Here is a 16,897-nt window from a genome sequence, read left to right on the forward strand (position 1 = left end):
AGATGGAAAGAAAAGCAACTGAGAGAGAAGAGAAGCCAAAGGTAGCGAAGGAGGAGGGACAAGAAAGGGAGGAGGAAGGTGACCCGTTCTGAGCTGGTGCCCCCAGTCAGGCTTCTCCCCACTTGTTTCCTCCACGTCTTCCCCAGGATCCCCACGCTCACTTCTGGAACCTCTTCTGGTTCCCCAGCTGTCGATGGCTGGTGCTTCGCCGCGTTGCTCTTACGGACCCTCTCATCTTGTGTTGTGAACACCCATCTCTGTGAGGGTCTCCTGGGCACGGGGCGTGACCTTCACGCATCCCTAGCACAGGTGGCGGTGCCCGTGCCCAGGAAGGTCTGTGCCCCGAGGGTCCATAGGCAGTGAGAGCAGAGTGGGCCTGGGCTCCCCGGGCCCCTGCCCCTCCTGCCCCCATGAGACGGGAAATGCCCCTGGACTTTGGAGAAGGTGACCAGAGAGGTTGGCCCCTCGCCTCTTCCAGGAGAGGCCCGGCCTCTGCTGTCTGCCACGGTCCACACGCCAGGAACGGTCCCGCCACCTTGCTCTCGGGCACAGGACATTCCTCCCTGAATTGCTCACTCCTTTGACGGACTCGTCCCCTCCACGTTCGGGGTCTCGTAACAGCTGGGGGGGTGGATCACGGTGGCCCGAAGGAGGAGGGTCGTCACGGTGATGGGTCTGCAGGGCACTCAGGTCCGAAGAGCTTCCTCCCATTCGACCTGGACCCGGAGCTCTCTCTCCCCAGCCCTGCCCTCCCCTCCTCGCTCAGCCCCTCCACGGCACCCTCCAGAGAAGGACGGGTCCTCAGTCGACCCCGTGGAAGGTGTGTGGCCAGGGGCTGCAGGTCCCCATCCCCCTCTCCATGGCACTGAGCACCTTCTCACGGCCGTGGAGCTGAAGCGTTTACTGTGTCCGTCATCCATCCGTCTCCCCACTGAATGCCAAGGTCCACAGTGCAGTTCTGTTCGCTGATGTACATACACCAAGCATGTAGGCCAACGCCTACACTTAATTGACCAGGATTTTGAGTGGGTACATGAACTTGGGCTGCATTTTGCCTGTCTGGGTCTTGCCGCTGTGAAGTTCGCTTGTTCTGAACTCTTGCTGCTGTTCTGTGTTGGTCTGCAGTTCGAGATGCTCACGGGGTCGCTGCCGTTCCAGGGGAAGGACAGGAAGGAGACCATGGCCCTCATCCTCAAGTGAGTAAAACACCCACCTTGGGATCCACCCCAATACGTGTTAGCACCTTCTGATATCAAGAGCTTCAGTCTTCGAAACCGGGACTGTTCAGTAGGCACGAACGGTAATGAGCATTCTTGGCATTTTCATGTCAGTGGGTGAAGCCCGTGGCATCTCTGAGTGATTCTGATGAAATCTCCTACCAAAGATAAAGTTTTCCATCAGTAAAAGTCATCTAAGTTGTCCAACGGCAAGGTCTTTAGACGTGATGGTTGGTGACCTTCAAAAGTGCAGGTTCGGGGGCAGAGGGCTGCAGGGGCTCCTGAGAGAGCCTTCCCTTCTCTGCCTGTTGACCCGTTCGTGCACGTGCCTGAGCTCTCCTGCCTGACATCAGCAGGAATCATGTGGCCCAAGTCGCTGAGTACAAACAATTTTCTCCCAATTCTCATGAAGAATCTTTTAACACAAAAATAGGTTTTGCTCTTAGAACCCTAGAAAGAAGTCTAAACCCAGAGCCAGTCTTGCTGTAATAGCTTTTAAAAAACAAACAAACAAAACAAAAAACAAAAAAACACATCATTTTATTTTTTTGGCCGTGCTGCGTGGCATGCGGGATTTTAGTTCCCTGAGCAGGGATCGAACTCATGGCTGCAGTGGAAGCGCAGAGCCCTAACCAGTGGACCGCCGGGGAAGTCCCTTGCTGTAACACCTTCATCAGAGCAGGCTTCCTCTGAGCGAGATGTCAGAGGGCAAGCTGTGGGAGAGAGAAGCTGACAGAGGGCGGACGGGGTGGGGAAGTGGCCCTGGAATCCGGCAGGCTCCAAATTACTGTCTCCCTGCTCAGTGAGAGGGTGGCCCACTGCACCTGCAGGAGAAACCATGAAGGTGCTTGGCCTCACGACCAGCTCTCTCAAACTGTGCTTGCAGGTGGACACGCAACGTTTATAGAACCAGGAGGCACCTGCAAAGCTTACGGTTTTGTAGATACGTCATTATATAAATAGAAGGAGAGCAGTTCGTGGAAGACACCCCGTAGAGAGGATGTAAGCGGTGTTTCCCTGTATCACGTGACCTTACACTATGGATGACATGCGTAGCTACAGTCTACTATGTTGGTTTTTTTTTTTTGATGGCCTCTGTTCCTTTTAATTTTAAGAGGGAACAAGACCTTTTTTTCTAAAGCTAGAATAATTCCCTCCAGCAAGTCCCAGGTGTGAACTTGTAACCTGTCGTTGGGAGTCACAGCATTTCTGAAGGGGCAGCAGCAAACTGTGGACACGTGGTTCCCAAAGCGAGGTCCTGCAAGGCCCTCCTTTCCCAGATGTTGCCGCAGACCACACCAGAGGCAGAGGAGAGAATCCAGCTGTCTCCTCAAGCCAAGAGGAGAGTCCTAAAATGTCAACCATGCTGGCATCTCTCCAAAGCCTTTTTTGTTGTCGTCTTGGAAACCATAGTTAATTTCCATTTAAAATGTTCTGTACGTTCGTGGGATCATTCTTGTTTATTTTTAGCGGCCTTGTTATTTTTAGTGAATCATTATATAGCTGTTGTAAACAGCTGCTCTGGGTCACATGGGTGTGATTGGATTTGTCTGTGAATGCTGACTGCAGAACCGCAGAGCACTGAAGAAAACTCTGCTCCCTTTGGGGCTCATCCTTCTTACCCAAAAATACGACTGTGCTTTTCAGAGCCAAGCTGGGCATGCCGCAGTTCCTCAGCGTGGAGGCTCAGAGTCTTCTGAGAGCCCTCTTCAAACGGAACCCCTGCAACCGGCTGGGTAAGACTCCCTGAGGCCCACGGGCCCGCCCCGGGCCGCCCACCTGCTCACACTCAGCTCTGGTCTGGCCCCGCATTTCACCACGTTCTCTGACAGCAAAAGGCCCTGCCACAGGGGTGGAAGTTCTATCACGTGTTGTCCGAGCTCTGAGGATTTCAAAAACACACGGTCGCTGCCCAAGTATTGTTAGCTAACAGTCACCGTTTTTACACAAAATGGTGGCATTTACTTTAGAATTCCGTAAACTAAAGACAGAACCCTGGAAAAACCACCCCCTCTAATTTGTCTTTGAATGTTACAGAGAGATCATAATGGTTTGCCCGGTTCTGATCTGGATCATGAATTAATTGATTACTTTTCGTTAGTGTCTCCATCAGTTCAAGAGAGACACTGAAATAATCTCTTCTAGTCTAAGGCCAACTTGTCGTTCAGCTCAGTAGATCTTAACCCGATTTAGAACACACCTGCCTCAGAATCCGGTTTGCAGAGCTGTGAAACATCAAAGTGCACTTAAACATCTTTGCACATCATTTCTGCTCCTGTCTGAACCCCTGAACCCTCCCGGTCTAGAGCCCCACCCCCGTCTGGTATCATCAATCTTTTAATGTTTGACCCCAACAATTACTTTGGGTTAATTACCCCTTTATTTTGATTCTGTGTCTCCTTCCTGGTGCTCTACCCCCATCCAGTGTAGACACAGGCTCTCCGTACAGCACTGAGAGGCCAGGGAGCTGGGGAAGGCAGGTACACAGCCTCTCACATTCCTCTGCCGATTGGTTCTTTCACAAACCAGGTAAATAAGTCATTTCTCTTCCTGAGCCTCTGGTTCCTCTCGGGATGACAATGATACACATGGAATTCTGCACTAATAAAATTATTGTCTCATTCAAATCCTCACAATACTTCAAAGTAGATAAAAGGAGAAATGTTAGATTCACTTATGAAAAGAGGTATATCCCTAAGAATTGCTTTTAGCTGCAAAGTACAGAACTCTTAAATAATTTAACCCAGCTAATTTAATTTTTCAAACTGCAGGTTATTATTCTCACATTACAAGCCGTGTAGCAGTAGAGGGTTGTAAGCATTGGCTGGGCAGCTGAACTATTGCTCTCGAAAGCCCAGATCGGTCTGTCTTCTTAGTTTACCATCCTTAGTATATTGCCTTTTCATCCTCACACATGGTGCCTTGTGATCACAAAATGGCTGCTGCAGCTCCAGGCATCACATTCATGTTGAAGGGAGCACAATGTGGCTCCTGACCAGAGCCTCCCAGCTCTGTGGGCACAGGGTCCCATGTGTACCCCCCACGCCCCCGGGCCCCCGGGGCCCCCCTCACCTCATCATGCATCCTAGGAAACCGGCCCCATCATAGCTCATCTTCTGGTCCCTGTGGTTGACGGATTGTGCAGGTCTGGGGCACCACGTCCCTCTGGTGTTTCAGAAATGGCCTGCTTTTTAGGCAACTGGGGGAATACTGGGGCTCCGTACTGATGGTCTCAGGCTGACCATCCACGTTTGGGAGGTAACTAATTAAAAACAGTCCCCCCCAGTTTGACTGTTCTGTGATGGGAGTGATGGAGAATGGCTTGGTGTTTCATGTAAAGTAGGATGTGGGGGTCTCTCGCCCTCCCCCCTCCTTTTCTCTCCAAGTCTCAACCCTCACCCTCCTTCGAACTATCTTTAGCTCACAACTTGATTCTTTTTTACTTTAATTTGAGCTGAGGATATAATTCTTCTCCCTTCGCCTGTAGAGAACTCCCTGAAATTTCACTGTAATTGGATTTAATGAATTGTGTGAAAATCTCAACTTGTTTTCATTTTATATGGAATTTTCTTTCTGTGGAAAAATTGGACAAAAAGTATCAAGATTTAGAAAAACAGAAGAAAGATAATACATAAAATCACAGTCTTGAGGAATAAAATGGTGTATTTATCAGACCCAAACATGAGGTGAGGGTTTCAATTTTTACCTAAAGACCTCCCTGTGTCATAAGGCGGCTAGCCAGGGCAATTTTTTCTTGCTTCCCATAATTACTATACTTTATAACCAGTGAGAGCCTGTACAGTTCTTTGTGATATCTTATCCCCCTCCTGTCTTTTCCAGTTGTGGTAAAATACACATAGCAAAAAGTTTACCGTCTTAACCATTTTTTAAGGGCACAGTTCAGTAGTCAAGTACATTCGCAGTGTTGGGCAGCCGTCAACACCATGCATCCACAGAACTCTTTTCATCTTGCAAAACTGAAGCTCTGTCCCCATGAAACAAGAAACCCCCATTCGCACTCCCCCAGCCCCTGGCACCCACCCTCCTGCTTTCTGTCTCTGTGTTTTGACTCCCCTTGGGGCCTCATGTCGGTGGAAACGTACAGAATTTGGTTTTTTGTGTCTGGCTTATTTCACTTAGCATAATGTCCACAAGATTTATCCGTATTATAGCATATGTCAGAATTTCCCTAATTTTTAAGTTGAAAAATATTCCATGGAATGGGTATACCACACTGTGCTTATCCATCCTCCACCCGTGGACATTTGGGTTGGCCCACCTTTTGGCTGTTGTAAATAACGCTGCTACGAACATGGGTGTGCAAATAGCTCTTCAAGGCCCTGAGTTCCAGAAGTGGGAATTCCTGGATCCTATGGTATTTCTATTCTTAATTTATTGAGGAGCCACCTGACTATTTTCCACAGTGGCCGTGCCCTCTTCCTAAGGGTAGAAGCGTTCTGGACCATTTTAGCCTCTCCATCCGGCATGGCGGCCATGTCTGGAACCATCCATTGTGGTGAGGTGTGAGGACAGAGGAGCCCTCGGCAGGGGGTGCTTTTGCCCCCACCTTTCCATACATCAGTTGAAAATGTCTGTCAAAGTAAAGCACATACTCTTCATCCAAGTAACTCCACTTCTGGGATGTTTCCTAGGATGTAGTCTCAGAAGTACCCAGAGACCTACGGGATGTTGTTAGTGCAGGAAGGAGGGGAAGAAAGGAGCCCGCGTTCCCGCCACCGACGGACAGTTCAGGGAAGCGGGGTCCATCTACCCGGGAGGTGAGGGAGGTCTGCACCACTGGCTCGGGGCTGCGTCTCAGCCAGAAAAGAAGAGTTAAGGAAAAATAGCAAATATCCAGAATGATCCTATTTGCCTTTTTAGAAGAGAGGGAGGGAGGTGAGCAAAGAAAATTTCTGGAAACACACACAAGTGGCTGTTAGCAGCAAGTGTGGAGGGCCGGGTGGGGAGGTGAGCTTTTCCTTTCACCCCAGACACGTCAATAGTTTGATTCTTTAATCAATAACACACACTCGTTTTATGATTAAAAGCCTAGTTTTTCTAAAATTTGGTTTTGAGAGAAACACGGGATATTCAGAGACTTCTGTGTGGTGCAGGAACCCATTCTCGGCCTCGGAGCTGCCCAGACGGGCAGATGGCAAGAGTGTGGACCCGTCGGGGGCTTGGGGCCTGGCCTGCCTTCCTCTCGGCAGATACTAAGGGCCCTTTAATTAGGAAGGAGCGGGACGATGTATATGTGACCCAGAAACACACACACCTTCACGGGTTCCCTGATGCTTTCCAGGCTCTGGCGCTGGGGAAACAGTGGAGCAAAACTGTGGTCCTCGTTCTCATGGGGCCTCTAGGATGGTAAAAGATGGGGCACACAAACGCCCCTCGGCTGCCGTGAGAAAGAGTGGGGGGAGACAGACCTCAAGGGACAGGAGCCGGGGGGCCTGCTGGAACGTGGAGGGAGCACAGACGTGAGCCGGGGAGGGAGCTAGCGAGGAACCCTGAGTGGCAGCAGCAAGCAGAGGGGCGGGGATCCAGTCCCACCCAGCGGCTACTTGCTGGGAGACCTTAAGCAGATTGCTGCCCCTCTCTGTGCCTGGTGTCCTGCCCTGTGAACTGAGGGTGAAGCAGAACCTCTTCAGAGGATTGTTAGGAAGACGTAAAGAGCTGGACCAGTGCCTGACACGTAGGAAACACTCTAGTGTGTTTGACAAATAAATGCATAAGAAAGCAGAGATAGGACTTCCCTGGTGGCGCAGTGGTTAAGAATCCGCCTGCCAATGCAGGGGACACGGGTTCGAGCCCTGGTCGGGGAAGATCCCACATGCCGCGGAGCAACTAAGCCCGTGCGCCACAACTACTGAGCCCACGTGCCACAACTACTGAAGCCCACACACCGCAACGAAGAGTAGCCCCTGCTCACTGCAACTAGAGAAAGCCCACAAGCAGCAATGAAGACCCAACGCAGCCAAAAAGTTAATTAATTAAAAAACAAAAGCAGAGATAATCGGAGCGCACGGACCTGTGGGGTGGGGGAGGGCATCCGGGCTCTTGGCCACATTGCTTCCCACCAACTGGACCCTTTTCTTTCTCTGCCACTTGGACAGATAGAGAAAGTTATCAGAGGCACAGTTACTGGTAGAGAAAGCTATCATCCTTTGCCATGCGTTTTAACAGATCTTGTTAAACTGCCTCCTGACAGCATTGCAAAAAGGAAGAATGAATGAGGAAGGGATTGTTTGACTGTCTCTGGAAAGCCCCGCATCACTAGACAGAGAAGCACTGAAGCACCTGGCCAGGTCCTAAGTTCATGCTAGAAGCAGAACAAGAGGGAACCATCTACAGAGAAGAGGGACCTCTCCAGCCTGTCACCCTCAGAGGAGTCCTCACGAAACTTGCCACCAGTAACTTTGCCGATGGTCAGAACTTTCCTTTCAGTACCAAGTTTTTGTTATGAAAATCCGTCCGGTCTCTGCCTTGTCATTCTTGAGTGCCAGAATAAAACCCGGACACATGTTCTATTATGAATGCATATGAGAGCATGTGTGCAAAGTACCTGCCTCCTAGGTAGGGGCATGCCACTCCACTCCTGACCGCGCTGCCCTTGGGTAGTGCCCAGGTGTGATCTCACCTGCCTGACCTCCCCGGGGGTGGGAACTGGAATCAGGAAGGAGAAATGAAGACATCAGCTCCTTTATCCACCAAAACACACAGGAGAACAAACAACTCAGTCTCATCTCTTGCAGCGACTGAAGAATTTTGTCTTGGGAGTCACTCTTTTCTTGCAAATATCATTGCATTTAGTGGAGAGGATTGTCACAGGGGGCCAGGTGACTGTGACCAAGTCAGGGGGTAGGGGGTGCTGGATTTGTTCTCCCTTCGTTCTGGAAGAAGGAAGTAATTTTCTAAATCTGTTTTTTGTCTTAGAATTTAACATCACAAAAATCATAGTTCTCTAACCCAAAATATTGTTGTATTATTTAGTTTGCATACCTGATGAGAGAGAAAGATGGATTTATCTCATTAGGTGGATAGATAACCATCAGTTAAAAGATACTAGCCCAGTGGAGCCCACAGAAGCATGGAAAATGGCCCATCCACGGCCGAAGATTGCCCTTCAGATAATTTTTAAAGTGAATTATCATAAAGCTTTCCAGGAGTTATGGACCATCCGGCAGCAGTATTTCATATCCTAGGATGTCCAGACTCACATAAAGAAGAAATTATAGTTGGAATTATTACTCACCCAACTTGACCCGGGTCAGCTACTAAATTTAATTGCCTGAAAATCTTTAGCCTTAAGGTGGAAATTATGTTGAGTAGATTAATCTTGGTCTGCACAGGTAGCTAGATTAGGAGGCTGGGACTCTTCCCCCTTCTGATTGCCTTGAGCCTTGTTCTTGACCCCCCACCCCCAAAAAAGTCCACTGGCCATTTGGGGAGTTCATCAATATCAGAAGGCCTCACCCAAACCCCGGTTCCTCACGTAGATCTGTGGTTTGACCACATTACCTTCAAATCAGCCCAGATCTGTCTCTTGACACTTGAACTGTTGAAGAGACCTGTCTGTCCAAATTTCCCCTCTTTATCATGACACCGGTCATGTTGGGTCCGGGGCCACCCTGCCCCAGTGTGACCTCATCCTCACTAATCACATCTGCGACGACCCCGTTTCCAAGTAAGGTCACATGCTGAGGTTCTGGGGTTAGGACTTCACTGTCTGAATTTGGAGGAACACAGTTCAGCACCTCCGAGAGGGTGTCCATAGCATTTTGCAGTGGAAGGGACGGCAGAGGTTCACCTGGTTGATGTCACACACTCGGCGGGTGATGAGACCGAGGTCCTCGCCCCAGATCAGCTGCCCAAGGCAGCCTGGCTGCCGAATCTAGAGCTGGCATTTCCCCCCCGTTGTCCCCTTAAGGTGCAGTGTCCTCACCCAAAGAGTCCGAGCCTAAGTCTCCAGCCCACCGCTGACTGCAGTGTGCACTGCTCAGTGAGGTGCCCCACACACCTGTGGCAGGTGCTGGTGACACACAGGTAGAGGATGCTGCAACGTGGGAAACCCAGTCGTGTGGGCAAAGAGGCCAGAAATGTCGGGTAGAGATCCCCCCGCCTTTCCCCTGCAGACCTGAGACGCCTGAGGAGCCAGCCAGAGGGAGCCCCCTCCTCCAGGCAGGACGCCGGGGCTGAGGGGCAGGGGCAGGGCCAGGGCGGGGCTGGAGGGACAGACAGATGGAGAAGGCAGACAGGCCCCCACCCAGGCCAGGCCTGGCAGGGCTGGGCGGTCAGTGGAGGGGAGGGAGGGAATGGGTGGTTTTCCGTTCCGTGAGTGGAGAGATTTTACTCTTGTCAAAAATGGAGTCAAATTTGAGTTTTATTTCCACCACGGTGGCATGTGGACCCGGCAGCTAGAAAACTGGGTTATTTGGGTTTCGCACTTGACGGAAGCAGGTGCAAAATGCCCGCCCAGCAGGGCTGCCTGGGACCCTTGGGCGGCATCTGCAGGCTTGTGCGTGTGCTGGGGAGGGGGCAGTGGGGGGCGTGGGTTCTGGGCCCAAGAAACGTCACATGCACAGTCGCAGGAGCGGAGAAGACTAGCTCGTGAGAGCACGCGTGCCCTCCAGGCGGCCTGGGTGAGGGGCTGGGAGGGCAGGGCAGGCGGAGCGGCCTGGGCCAGGCGGGCGCTGCGACGTCCCCCGGTCGGGACCCTCGGAAGGACGCGGCAAGCGGAGCGCGGCAGGCTTGTTTCTCAGAGGATCGATCGTTCTGGTCGTGAATTAGAGAAACACCCTCCTGGGGCGTCTCTGGCTCACCCCTGTGAGCATCTGTAACTTAAGGCCTGGACGTCCTGGACTCCTGGGGGCACACGGGGCAGAGGTTAGAAAGGCGTTAGACGTGCCCGTGAGCATAAAACAGCGCAGCCAGTAGACTACCGCTGATGACCGGAGAACACGTGTGGGCAGGGCCCGTCCACTCGCCCAGGGCTTCTGCTTTTCGTGTTTCCATTTTCCGTTCCGGACTCGATCTGCAGAGGGTGTGCTTTCCTGATCTGACTTCAAACACAGTCCGCTCTGGTCTCCAACCATCTCATTCCGGTCCCACGGGCATCGCTGTGACCTCTTGTAAAGGGCCAGCCTTTGACGGCTTGGTCAAGGCCGAGCAAACGCCCCAGCCCCTGGCTTGGAGCTGGTGGTCCCACGCCAGCCCTGAGGGTGCTGCCGGGGCCCCGCCTCAGCCAGCAGGGTCCCAGAAGACACAAGCTACGCCAAGCAAAGATTTTAAACAGTAAATGAAATTTCAAGCTGACCGACAATACTTTAAGACTCTAAAAATAATGTGTAGATGATCTGTAAGTGATTGAGAAGTGAAAAAGCAGACCTAGCGTTCAAATCCTGGGTGGTTATGGACGGGCCTTTAGGAGTGTGCGGGTCCGGTGGAGCGCAAAGTATGCAAAGAAAAGAGCCAGATGTGAGTTTATTCTGAACATGCCCAAAAGAATTAGAGAGGGACTCTGTGTGACTCTCAAACGACAAAAACAAATATTTCAACAGAGTCACAAAGGGTGCAGGGATTAAACATTTCCCAAAGCTATCTGTGCACAGGAAGATTCACGGAAAACATTTCTGGCCAATCCCCAAACCTTTGGGGATGATTTACTGAGAAAGCGGAAGCCCGTTGATGATTAAGCCCCGGAGGAAAGGAACGGGGTCGCCTTGTTAAAAATGTGAGGTGGAAGGGCTGCAGGTACCCAGGGCCATAGAAGAACAGGTCCCAGCCTCAGGCACAGCGCTGCATTTTACAGCCAAGCGCCGGTGGAAGACAGTTCCAGTGGGATGCAAAACCCAACCAACGCAGAGAAATCCTAGACGGGGGTCCAGATACAGAGGTTCAGGAAGACAGCCCCAAAGCGATTGGAACAAAAGTAATTCAATGTTCATACGCCAGAGAAGAAGCATGAATTCTTGAATCTGCTGCCCCAGTGAACTCTTTCTGCGTGTTTGGCTGGCATTGGGGATCTTAATCAAGATTCGCCAAGCTGCATAGAGAGAATGCTGTTTCCTCCGTTCTCCGTGTTTCTGTCCATAAGTACCTGTTCTTGTCAATTCTTCGTGAGCCCTCCTCTTGGGGACAGAGCGAGACCTGAGTGCATTTGGTGATGATGCCATAGCAAGTCAGCGGAGATTCAGAGACAGACACAGACACAATCTCTGGACTGTCCCAGCTCGGACCTCCGCTCACGGCTGTTTGTCAAACGTATTAAGCAAAAAGGAGTTGTCCAGCACAAAGTAGACTCTTAACATGTTTCAGGAGAGGATAAATAGAACTAGAATCCAGAATAATAACCCCATGTGCCCTAGGAAGGTTGACAAAGGGTTTAGAGAACTGTGTGCAGAAATTCTTTCTCTTCTACGTTTTCCCCTCTTTGGAACACCTGGAGTTTTGAGTAATAACCAAAGTGTTAATTCACTCTCGAGTGTTTGTTGAGGCCTCGAAGCACGAACGTATTGCAAAATCTCACTGCAGTGGAAGAAAGAAGATGCAGATAAAAATGTTCTGAGTAGGCGCCCGAGAAAACCCAGCTGGTACTAGCAAACAACTGTAGTTACACCAACACCTGTATTTCCTTTCTGTCTTACTTCGTTTTGATTCCTGCAGAGCTTACTTGCAAATGATGAATGAGCATGAAATGCAGTGGGTACAAAATGCAAAGTAGATTTTTCAAAGTCACACAGTCAGTGAGTCACTGTACGGGTGCCTATACCTGGGCTCAACATGTAAGCACCAGTCTCCCACCTTTGACTAACGCACAGAGCTTCTGGCAATGCAACCAGCGTTCACCAAAAAGAGCGGGAAGAGGTACAAATCAGAGGCAGTTTTTCGTTTCTCTTTAATCCTCGTGGCCAGAAGACTTTTTCAATCCCGAGCTCTGGTCTTCATCAAAGGAGGCCTGCGTGCAGGTGGGCACGAAGCCAGACTGTTCATTCTCAACATCTTGTTCCAGCAGCTGCTTGGGCACCTGTGGAGGGCCTCTAGGTGGGGATGCCAGGCTGAGACCAGATCTCTGGACTCAGGTCAGGGGGTTGTTTATACAGCAAGGGATGGAGATGGATATCCAGAGTGTCCTCAGCATGAGGTCCTCAATAAAACTGTTTCTCTCTACTCATGACAACATTCCTGACACCAGACGTGTGGGGTTTTCCACACCACCTGATTCTCCACTTCCCTGCAGACACCAACTGTGTGTCCTACGATTTAGCTCAGTTCTGGCACTGACCACCCAGAGTTACCTCGGACCCCACAGGGTCAGGGTCACTCCCACCAGACACCCCATCTCCGATGCCAGTCCCAAGTCCCAGGTTGTCAGTGTGCTTCCGGCCCACCAGCTGTAAACCCAGGGTTCCCAAGACCCCCTCTTCAGCTGTGATAATTCACTAGAACAGATCACAGAACTCAGGAAAGCGCTTTAGTGAGTTACTGTTGCCAATGTGTCACAAAGGATGTTCTAAAATGTCAGATGAACAGCCAGATGAAGAGGTGCGTAGGGTGAGGTCCGGAAGGGTCCCCAGCCCAGCCGCTTTTGTCCCTTTGGGGTTTGGGGGGAGCCACCCTCCTGGTTGTTCACCAGCCCAGAAACTCCCCTCACCCTGGTGTTCAGGTTTTGTTGGAGGTTCCATTATGTAGGTGTGATTGATTCAATCACTGGCCGTTGGCGACTGGACTCAGTCTCAGCCCTTCTCTGCTCCCTGGGGTTGGGCGTGTGGGCGAGTTGGTCAGAGGTGGATGAAAGTTCCAGCCCTTATCACAGGGTTGGTTCCGTCTGTAGGGTCTTTCCACAGGTCACCTCGTTAAGACAAATTCAGGTGTGGTTGAGAGGGGCTTATTATGAATAACAAGATATGCCTCTCTCACGCCTGGAGCTATTTCAGGAGCCAGTGACCAAAGCCAGATATCAAAACAGGAGATGCTTCCATCATTCTTATCACTCAGGAAATTACGAGCGTCTTAGGAGCTCTGGCCAGGAGCCTGAGACAGAGACCAAAATATGTATTTCTTATTATATCCCAATGTCTCAGGAGAAAGGCCAGATTGGATACGCACGTCAGGGTGGAGTTCTGGGGCGGGAGCAGAATCTGTCTTCCCATTTCTGCTCCTAAACTCTGGTTTGGCCCTGGGCACGTTACCCAGCCTCCTTCAGGCTGGTTCCTTATCTAGAGAGTAGGGATGGTGTCCAAGGCACTGGGTGTTGGTGGCATTTAGCGGGAGAACGCCTGTGATGTGTCAGCCCCGTGGCACTTCCCCGTGTCCCTAGAGGGGGAAATTCCGGGTCTGACAGCTTCCTCCTTTCCTTGTTCGTCCATTTGCATACCAAAGTGATAATCACCAGATCACCGGAGTCCAGCATGGTGACAAGGCCAGGGGCTCTTTCCCAGGGTGCTGGCCTGGCCAGGCTTCCCCAAGGAGTGGGAACTAGCTGGGCCCTCGTCCACCTAGAGGCGACCCCGACGCCATGGGCAGCGTCGCGCCTCCTTTACTGCCCATGTCACGGCTTCGACCAGGAAACAGGGCCGGAGATGACAACAGGAAGCGATGAACCCACAACGGGCTGTGTCTCCCGGGACCCCCGGCGTCCTGGGGGAGGGTCCTCCCGCTTCTCAGGCTGCACGGCGAGGCCGGGCAGGAGGCTCCGCAGTGACCATGGCGGCTCGGGGTGGCCTCGCGCTGTCCTCCACATCTTCCTGCTCCCGGCCTCCCAGCCGCCTGCCTCCCTCCCGGGGATGAGGGGGGGCGGCTCAGCCTAGTAAGGCAGACGCGGGACGAGCCACTGAACGGGGCAGGGCTGGGCCCCAGCGCTCGGGGTGCAGAACCGGGAAGCCTGTGTGGGCCTCACGCACGACCTGGTCGATTGAGACGCAGGACCTGTTTCCCCAGACAAAGCCGGGGCAGGAGTCGCCCGGCTTCCCGCACCTGTGCTGCTTCCCGGCCCCTCCCTGACTCGCCTTCCCATCCTGGAGAAAACGCAGACCTCATGGGGCCTTAGGGCTTGGCTGTTTGAATTTTGGTTTTGGGTTTTTTTTAAATTAATAGACTTATTTTTAGAGCCGTTTTAAGTTTGCAGAAAGGAAGAGAAGGTACAGCGAGTGCCCACATGCTCCGTCACCTCCTGCACGCAGTGTCCCCTGGTGTCAGCTCCTGCTGATTTGATGCGCTTGTTAGAAGTGATGAAACAGTATCGGCACGTCGTTACTACCTGAAACCCGCGGTTCACATCAGGGTTCACTCTGGGAGGGGTAGCTACGGGCTTCAGCAAGTGCATGACGACGTGTGTCTACCATTAGGTGTCCGAAGTCCTCTGCACGCCCTCACCCATCCCTCCCTTGGGGCTCAGGATTTCACATAAGCAACAAGGCAGGGAGAGATTAGGCAGAAGTAGCCAGCAAAGCAGCACTGTTTGTACTCAGTGTCCAGGTGACAGGAAACCTCTGTCTCGCGCAGGCCCAGGTGGACACAGGCCACCTCCGGTCTCTCTCCAGGTTCCCGTCCCGCTAGAAACGGGCTCTCTGGGTCCTGGCTTCCTTCCCCTTCCCTGTAAGCCCCAGAGCGGCCTTATAAGGCTCTCTGTGCTGTAGCCTCCACCCTGCCCTCGCCTGCGTTTTCTCATCCTCTGGAAGGCCCGGCCTGATGCTGGCTCTAATGGAGACCGGGATGGGCCTCCACTTCCTTGCCCAGATGCCCGGGCATCCCCACACCTGCAGCAGGAGGTCCTAGCCTGCCCGCCCCCGTCTCTACCACCTCACCTGGTCACAGCTCTGCAGGGCTGAGTGGTGGCCTCTGCGGGCTGTGAGGGGGCAGCTGGCAGGAGAGGTCGCAGCTGGGGGCTCCTTCACCCTGGAGGGCGTCAGGACCCCAGCCCCCTCCCTGCTGCGTCAGAAACTCGACAGCACTGCAGTCATGTGTTTGCTCTGACACCCATCTCTGCTCTGTGTCACCGCAGGTGCTGGCCTGGACGGTGTGGAGGAGATCAAGCGCCACCCTTTCTTTGTCACCATCGACTGGAACGTAAGTTGCAGGCCGGGGTCCCGACTGCACAGAAACCACAGGGAGGTGGGGCGGGGGAGTCGGCAGCTGCTGGGTACAAACCAGAGGTCAGTGTAGACCCGTCACCTGGAGGAGGGCGATCCCTCGGGGGCTTCTGAACGCGCAAGCATTTCCCCGGCACAGACCAGGGACCACCACCCCTTCCCTGCGGCTCCAGGCCTGGAGTCCCTTCCACACTTTCCCTGTTAGAGACTGGCTGGCCTCAGTGGCCCTGCAGCCAGGCCACCTCCCCGAGGGCAGAGCAGGGGCCACCCTGGGCCCAGCAGAAGGCTGAAGGGGCCCCTCGGCTGCTCCCGGGCTGCACAGAGCTTTCAGTTTGGGGCCTCTGGGCGCCCAGATTCTGCACTGCTTCCTGCCTCTAAACAGGATCATGCCCGCACTCAGCAGTCGTGTAGAAGTTGCTGCAGAAAAACATTATCCAGACCGGAAAAGACAAAGCTGTTTGTGACGCTTGTTAAGGACATAAAGAAGACTTCCCTCGGGGGGCTGTCGAGATGGCGTGGGGACCACTGCAGGGGGGTAGGCAGGTCCAGCCGTCGGGAGAGAGATGGGGCTCAACTCCGAATACAACAAGGAAGGAGGGGGCGTGGCAGGGGCCAGAAAGGGACTAAGAGGAAACACCAGGGTAAGGGGCTTCCAGCTAAACCCACCGACCAGGACTCTTGCTGAGGCGGGTCAGGTGTCCAGACAAATCCAGCAGTCAGGCCTGGTGGGAAAAGCTCAGGGGCCCGAGCAGGTCGGGTCAGAGTGAGGGGACGTCGCCGGCTCCGCGCTGCCGGATGGATGGAGGACTGCGGCCCCTCCCCAGGGAGGACCCCGGGTCCCGTGCTCCCAGCCGCCTGACTGGATGCGGCGTGGAGCTGGACGCCGGCTCAGAAGTTCCCGACTCTCACTTCCCCCCGACCCCCGGCTGCTGGCTCTGCGGGGGAGGGTCAGGGCAGGCGGCTCCCGATGCGCCAGCCGACCACGGGCCCCAGCTCCCCGTCTGGAGGCGGCAGGCCTCCTCTGGGAGCAGGTCCTTTGGTCCTTTCCCATTGCGTAAGCACAGCTCTTAGCTTTGGGGTTTTCTTTTCCTGAGCTAGGATTTGACCAGAATGTTTACAAAGTGAAAGTCTCTCTGTGCTGCAGAGGGCAGTGCCCGTGTCTGCCCGCCCCCCTCCCCGCGGAGTGTGGGGTGTCCGCGAGCCTCGAGAAGGGGTGGCACCTCGGCTCCGGTGGGTGGGCAGGCCCCGCCCCAGGTCTCACCTCTGGGGACATTTTCGCACAAACGACACGTAAAACCCGCTGCTCGCCGAGCCTCCCAGCCTCACCCCTACAGCCTCTCCTCCGCTCTCCACCTCAGCCCAGGAAGCACTCCCCCTGGCAGTAGGGGCACTTTGCTAACCTAGTTTTAGATGCCGGTGATAGAATATGTGCGCACAATTAGACCTGGTTTCAGAGGTGAGGGTAGAGAGAAACCTGGTGACTCTTTGGTGATGTGAGGCGCCTGGGAAAATGGGGCCAGCATCGCTGGGGCAGGGGCTGCAGTGGGAAGGGACCAGCACAGGAGGGGAAGGAAGGGGGTCCCGGCGGTC

At 53.2% G+C, this 16,897-nt stretch overlaps 1 protein-coding gene across 2 annotated transcripts in view; it reads left to right on the forward strand.

Moving 5' to 3' along the window:
- RPS6KA2 (ribosomal protein S6 kinase A2) overlaps positions 1 to 16,897 on the forward strand; it is a 160,842-nt gene that overhangs the window by 105,618 nt on the left and 38,327 nt on the right. For both annotated transcript variants that reach the window (XM_068551251.1, XM_068551252.1), the window contains exons 9-11: positions 1,126 to 1,196; positions 2,865 to 2,953; positions 15,220 to 15,284. In XM_068551251.1, the coding sequence (XP_068407352.1) occupies positions 1,126 to 1,196; positions 2,865 to 2,953; positions 15,220 to 15,284 (225 nt within the window). The remainder of the gene's footprint in view (positions 1 to 1,125; positions 1,197 to 2,864; positions 2,954 to 15,219; positions 15,285 to 16,897) is intronic.

Source organism: Eschrichtius robustus, chromosome 9 (genome assembly GCF_028021215.1).
Source record: "Eschrichtius robustus isolate mEscRob2 chromosome 9, mEscRob2.pri, whole genome shotgun sequence".
Taxonomy (NCBI): Eukaryota; Metazoa; Chordata; class Mammalia; order Artiodactyla; family Eschrichtiidae; genus Eschrichtius; species Eschrichtius robustus.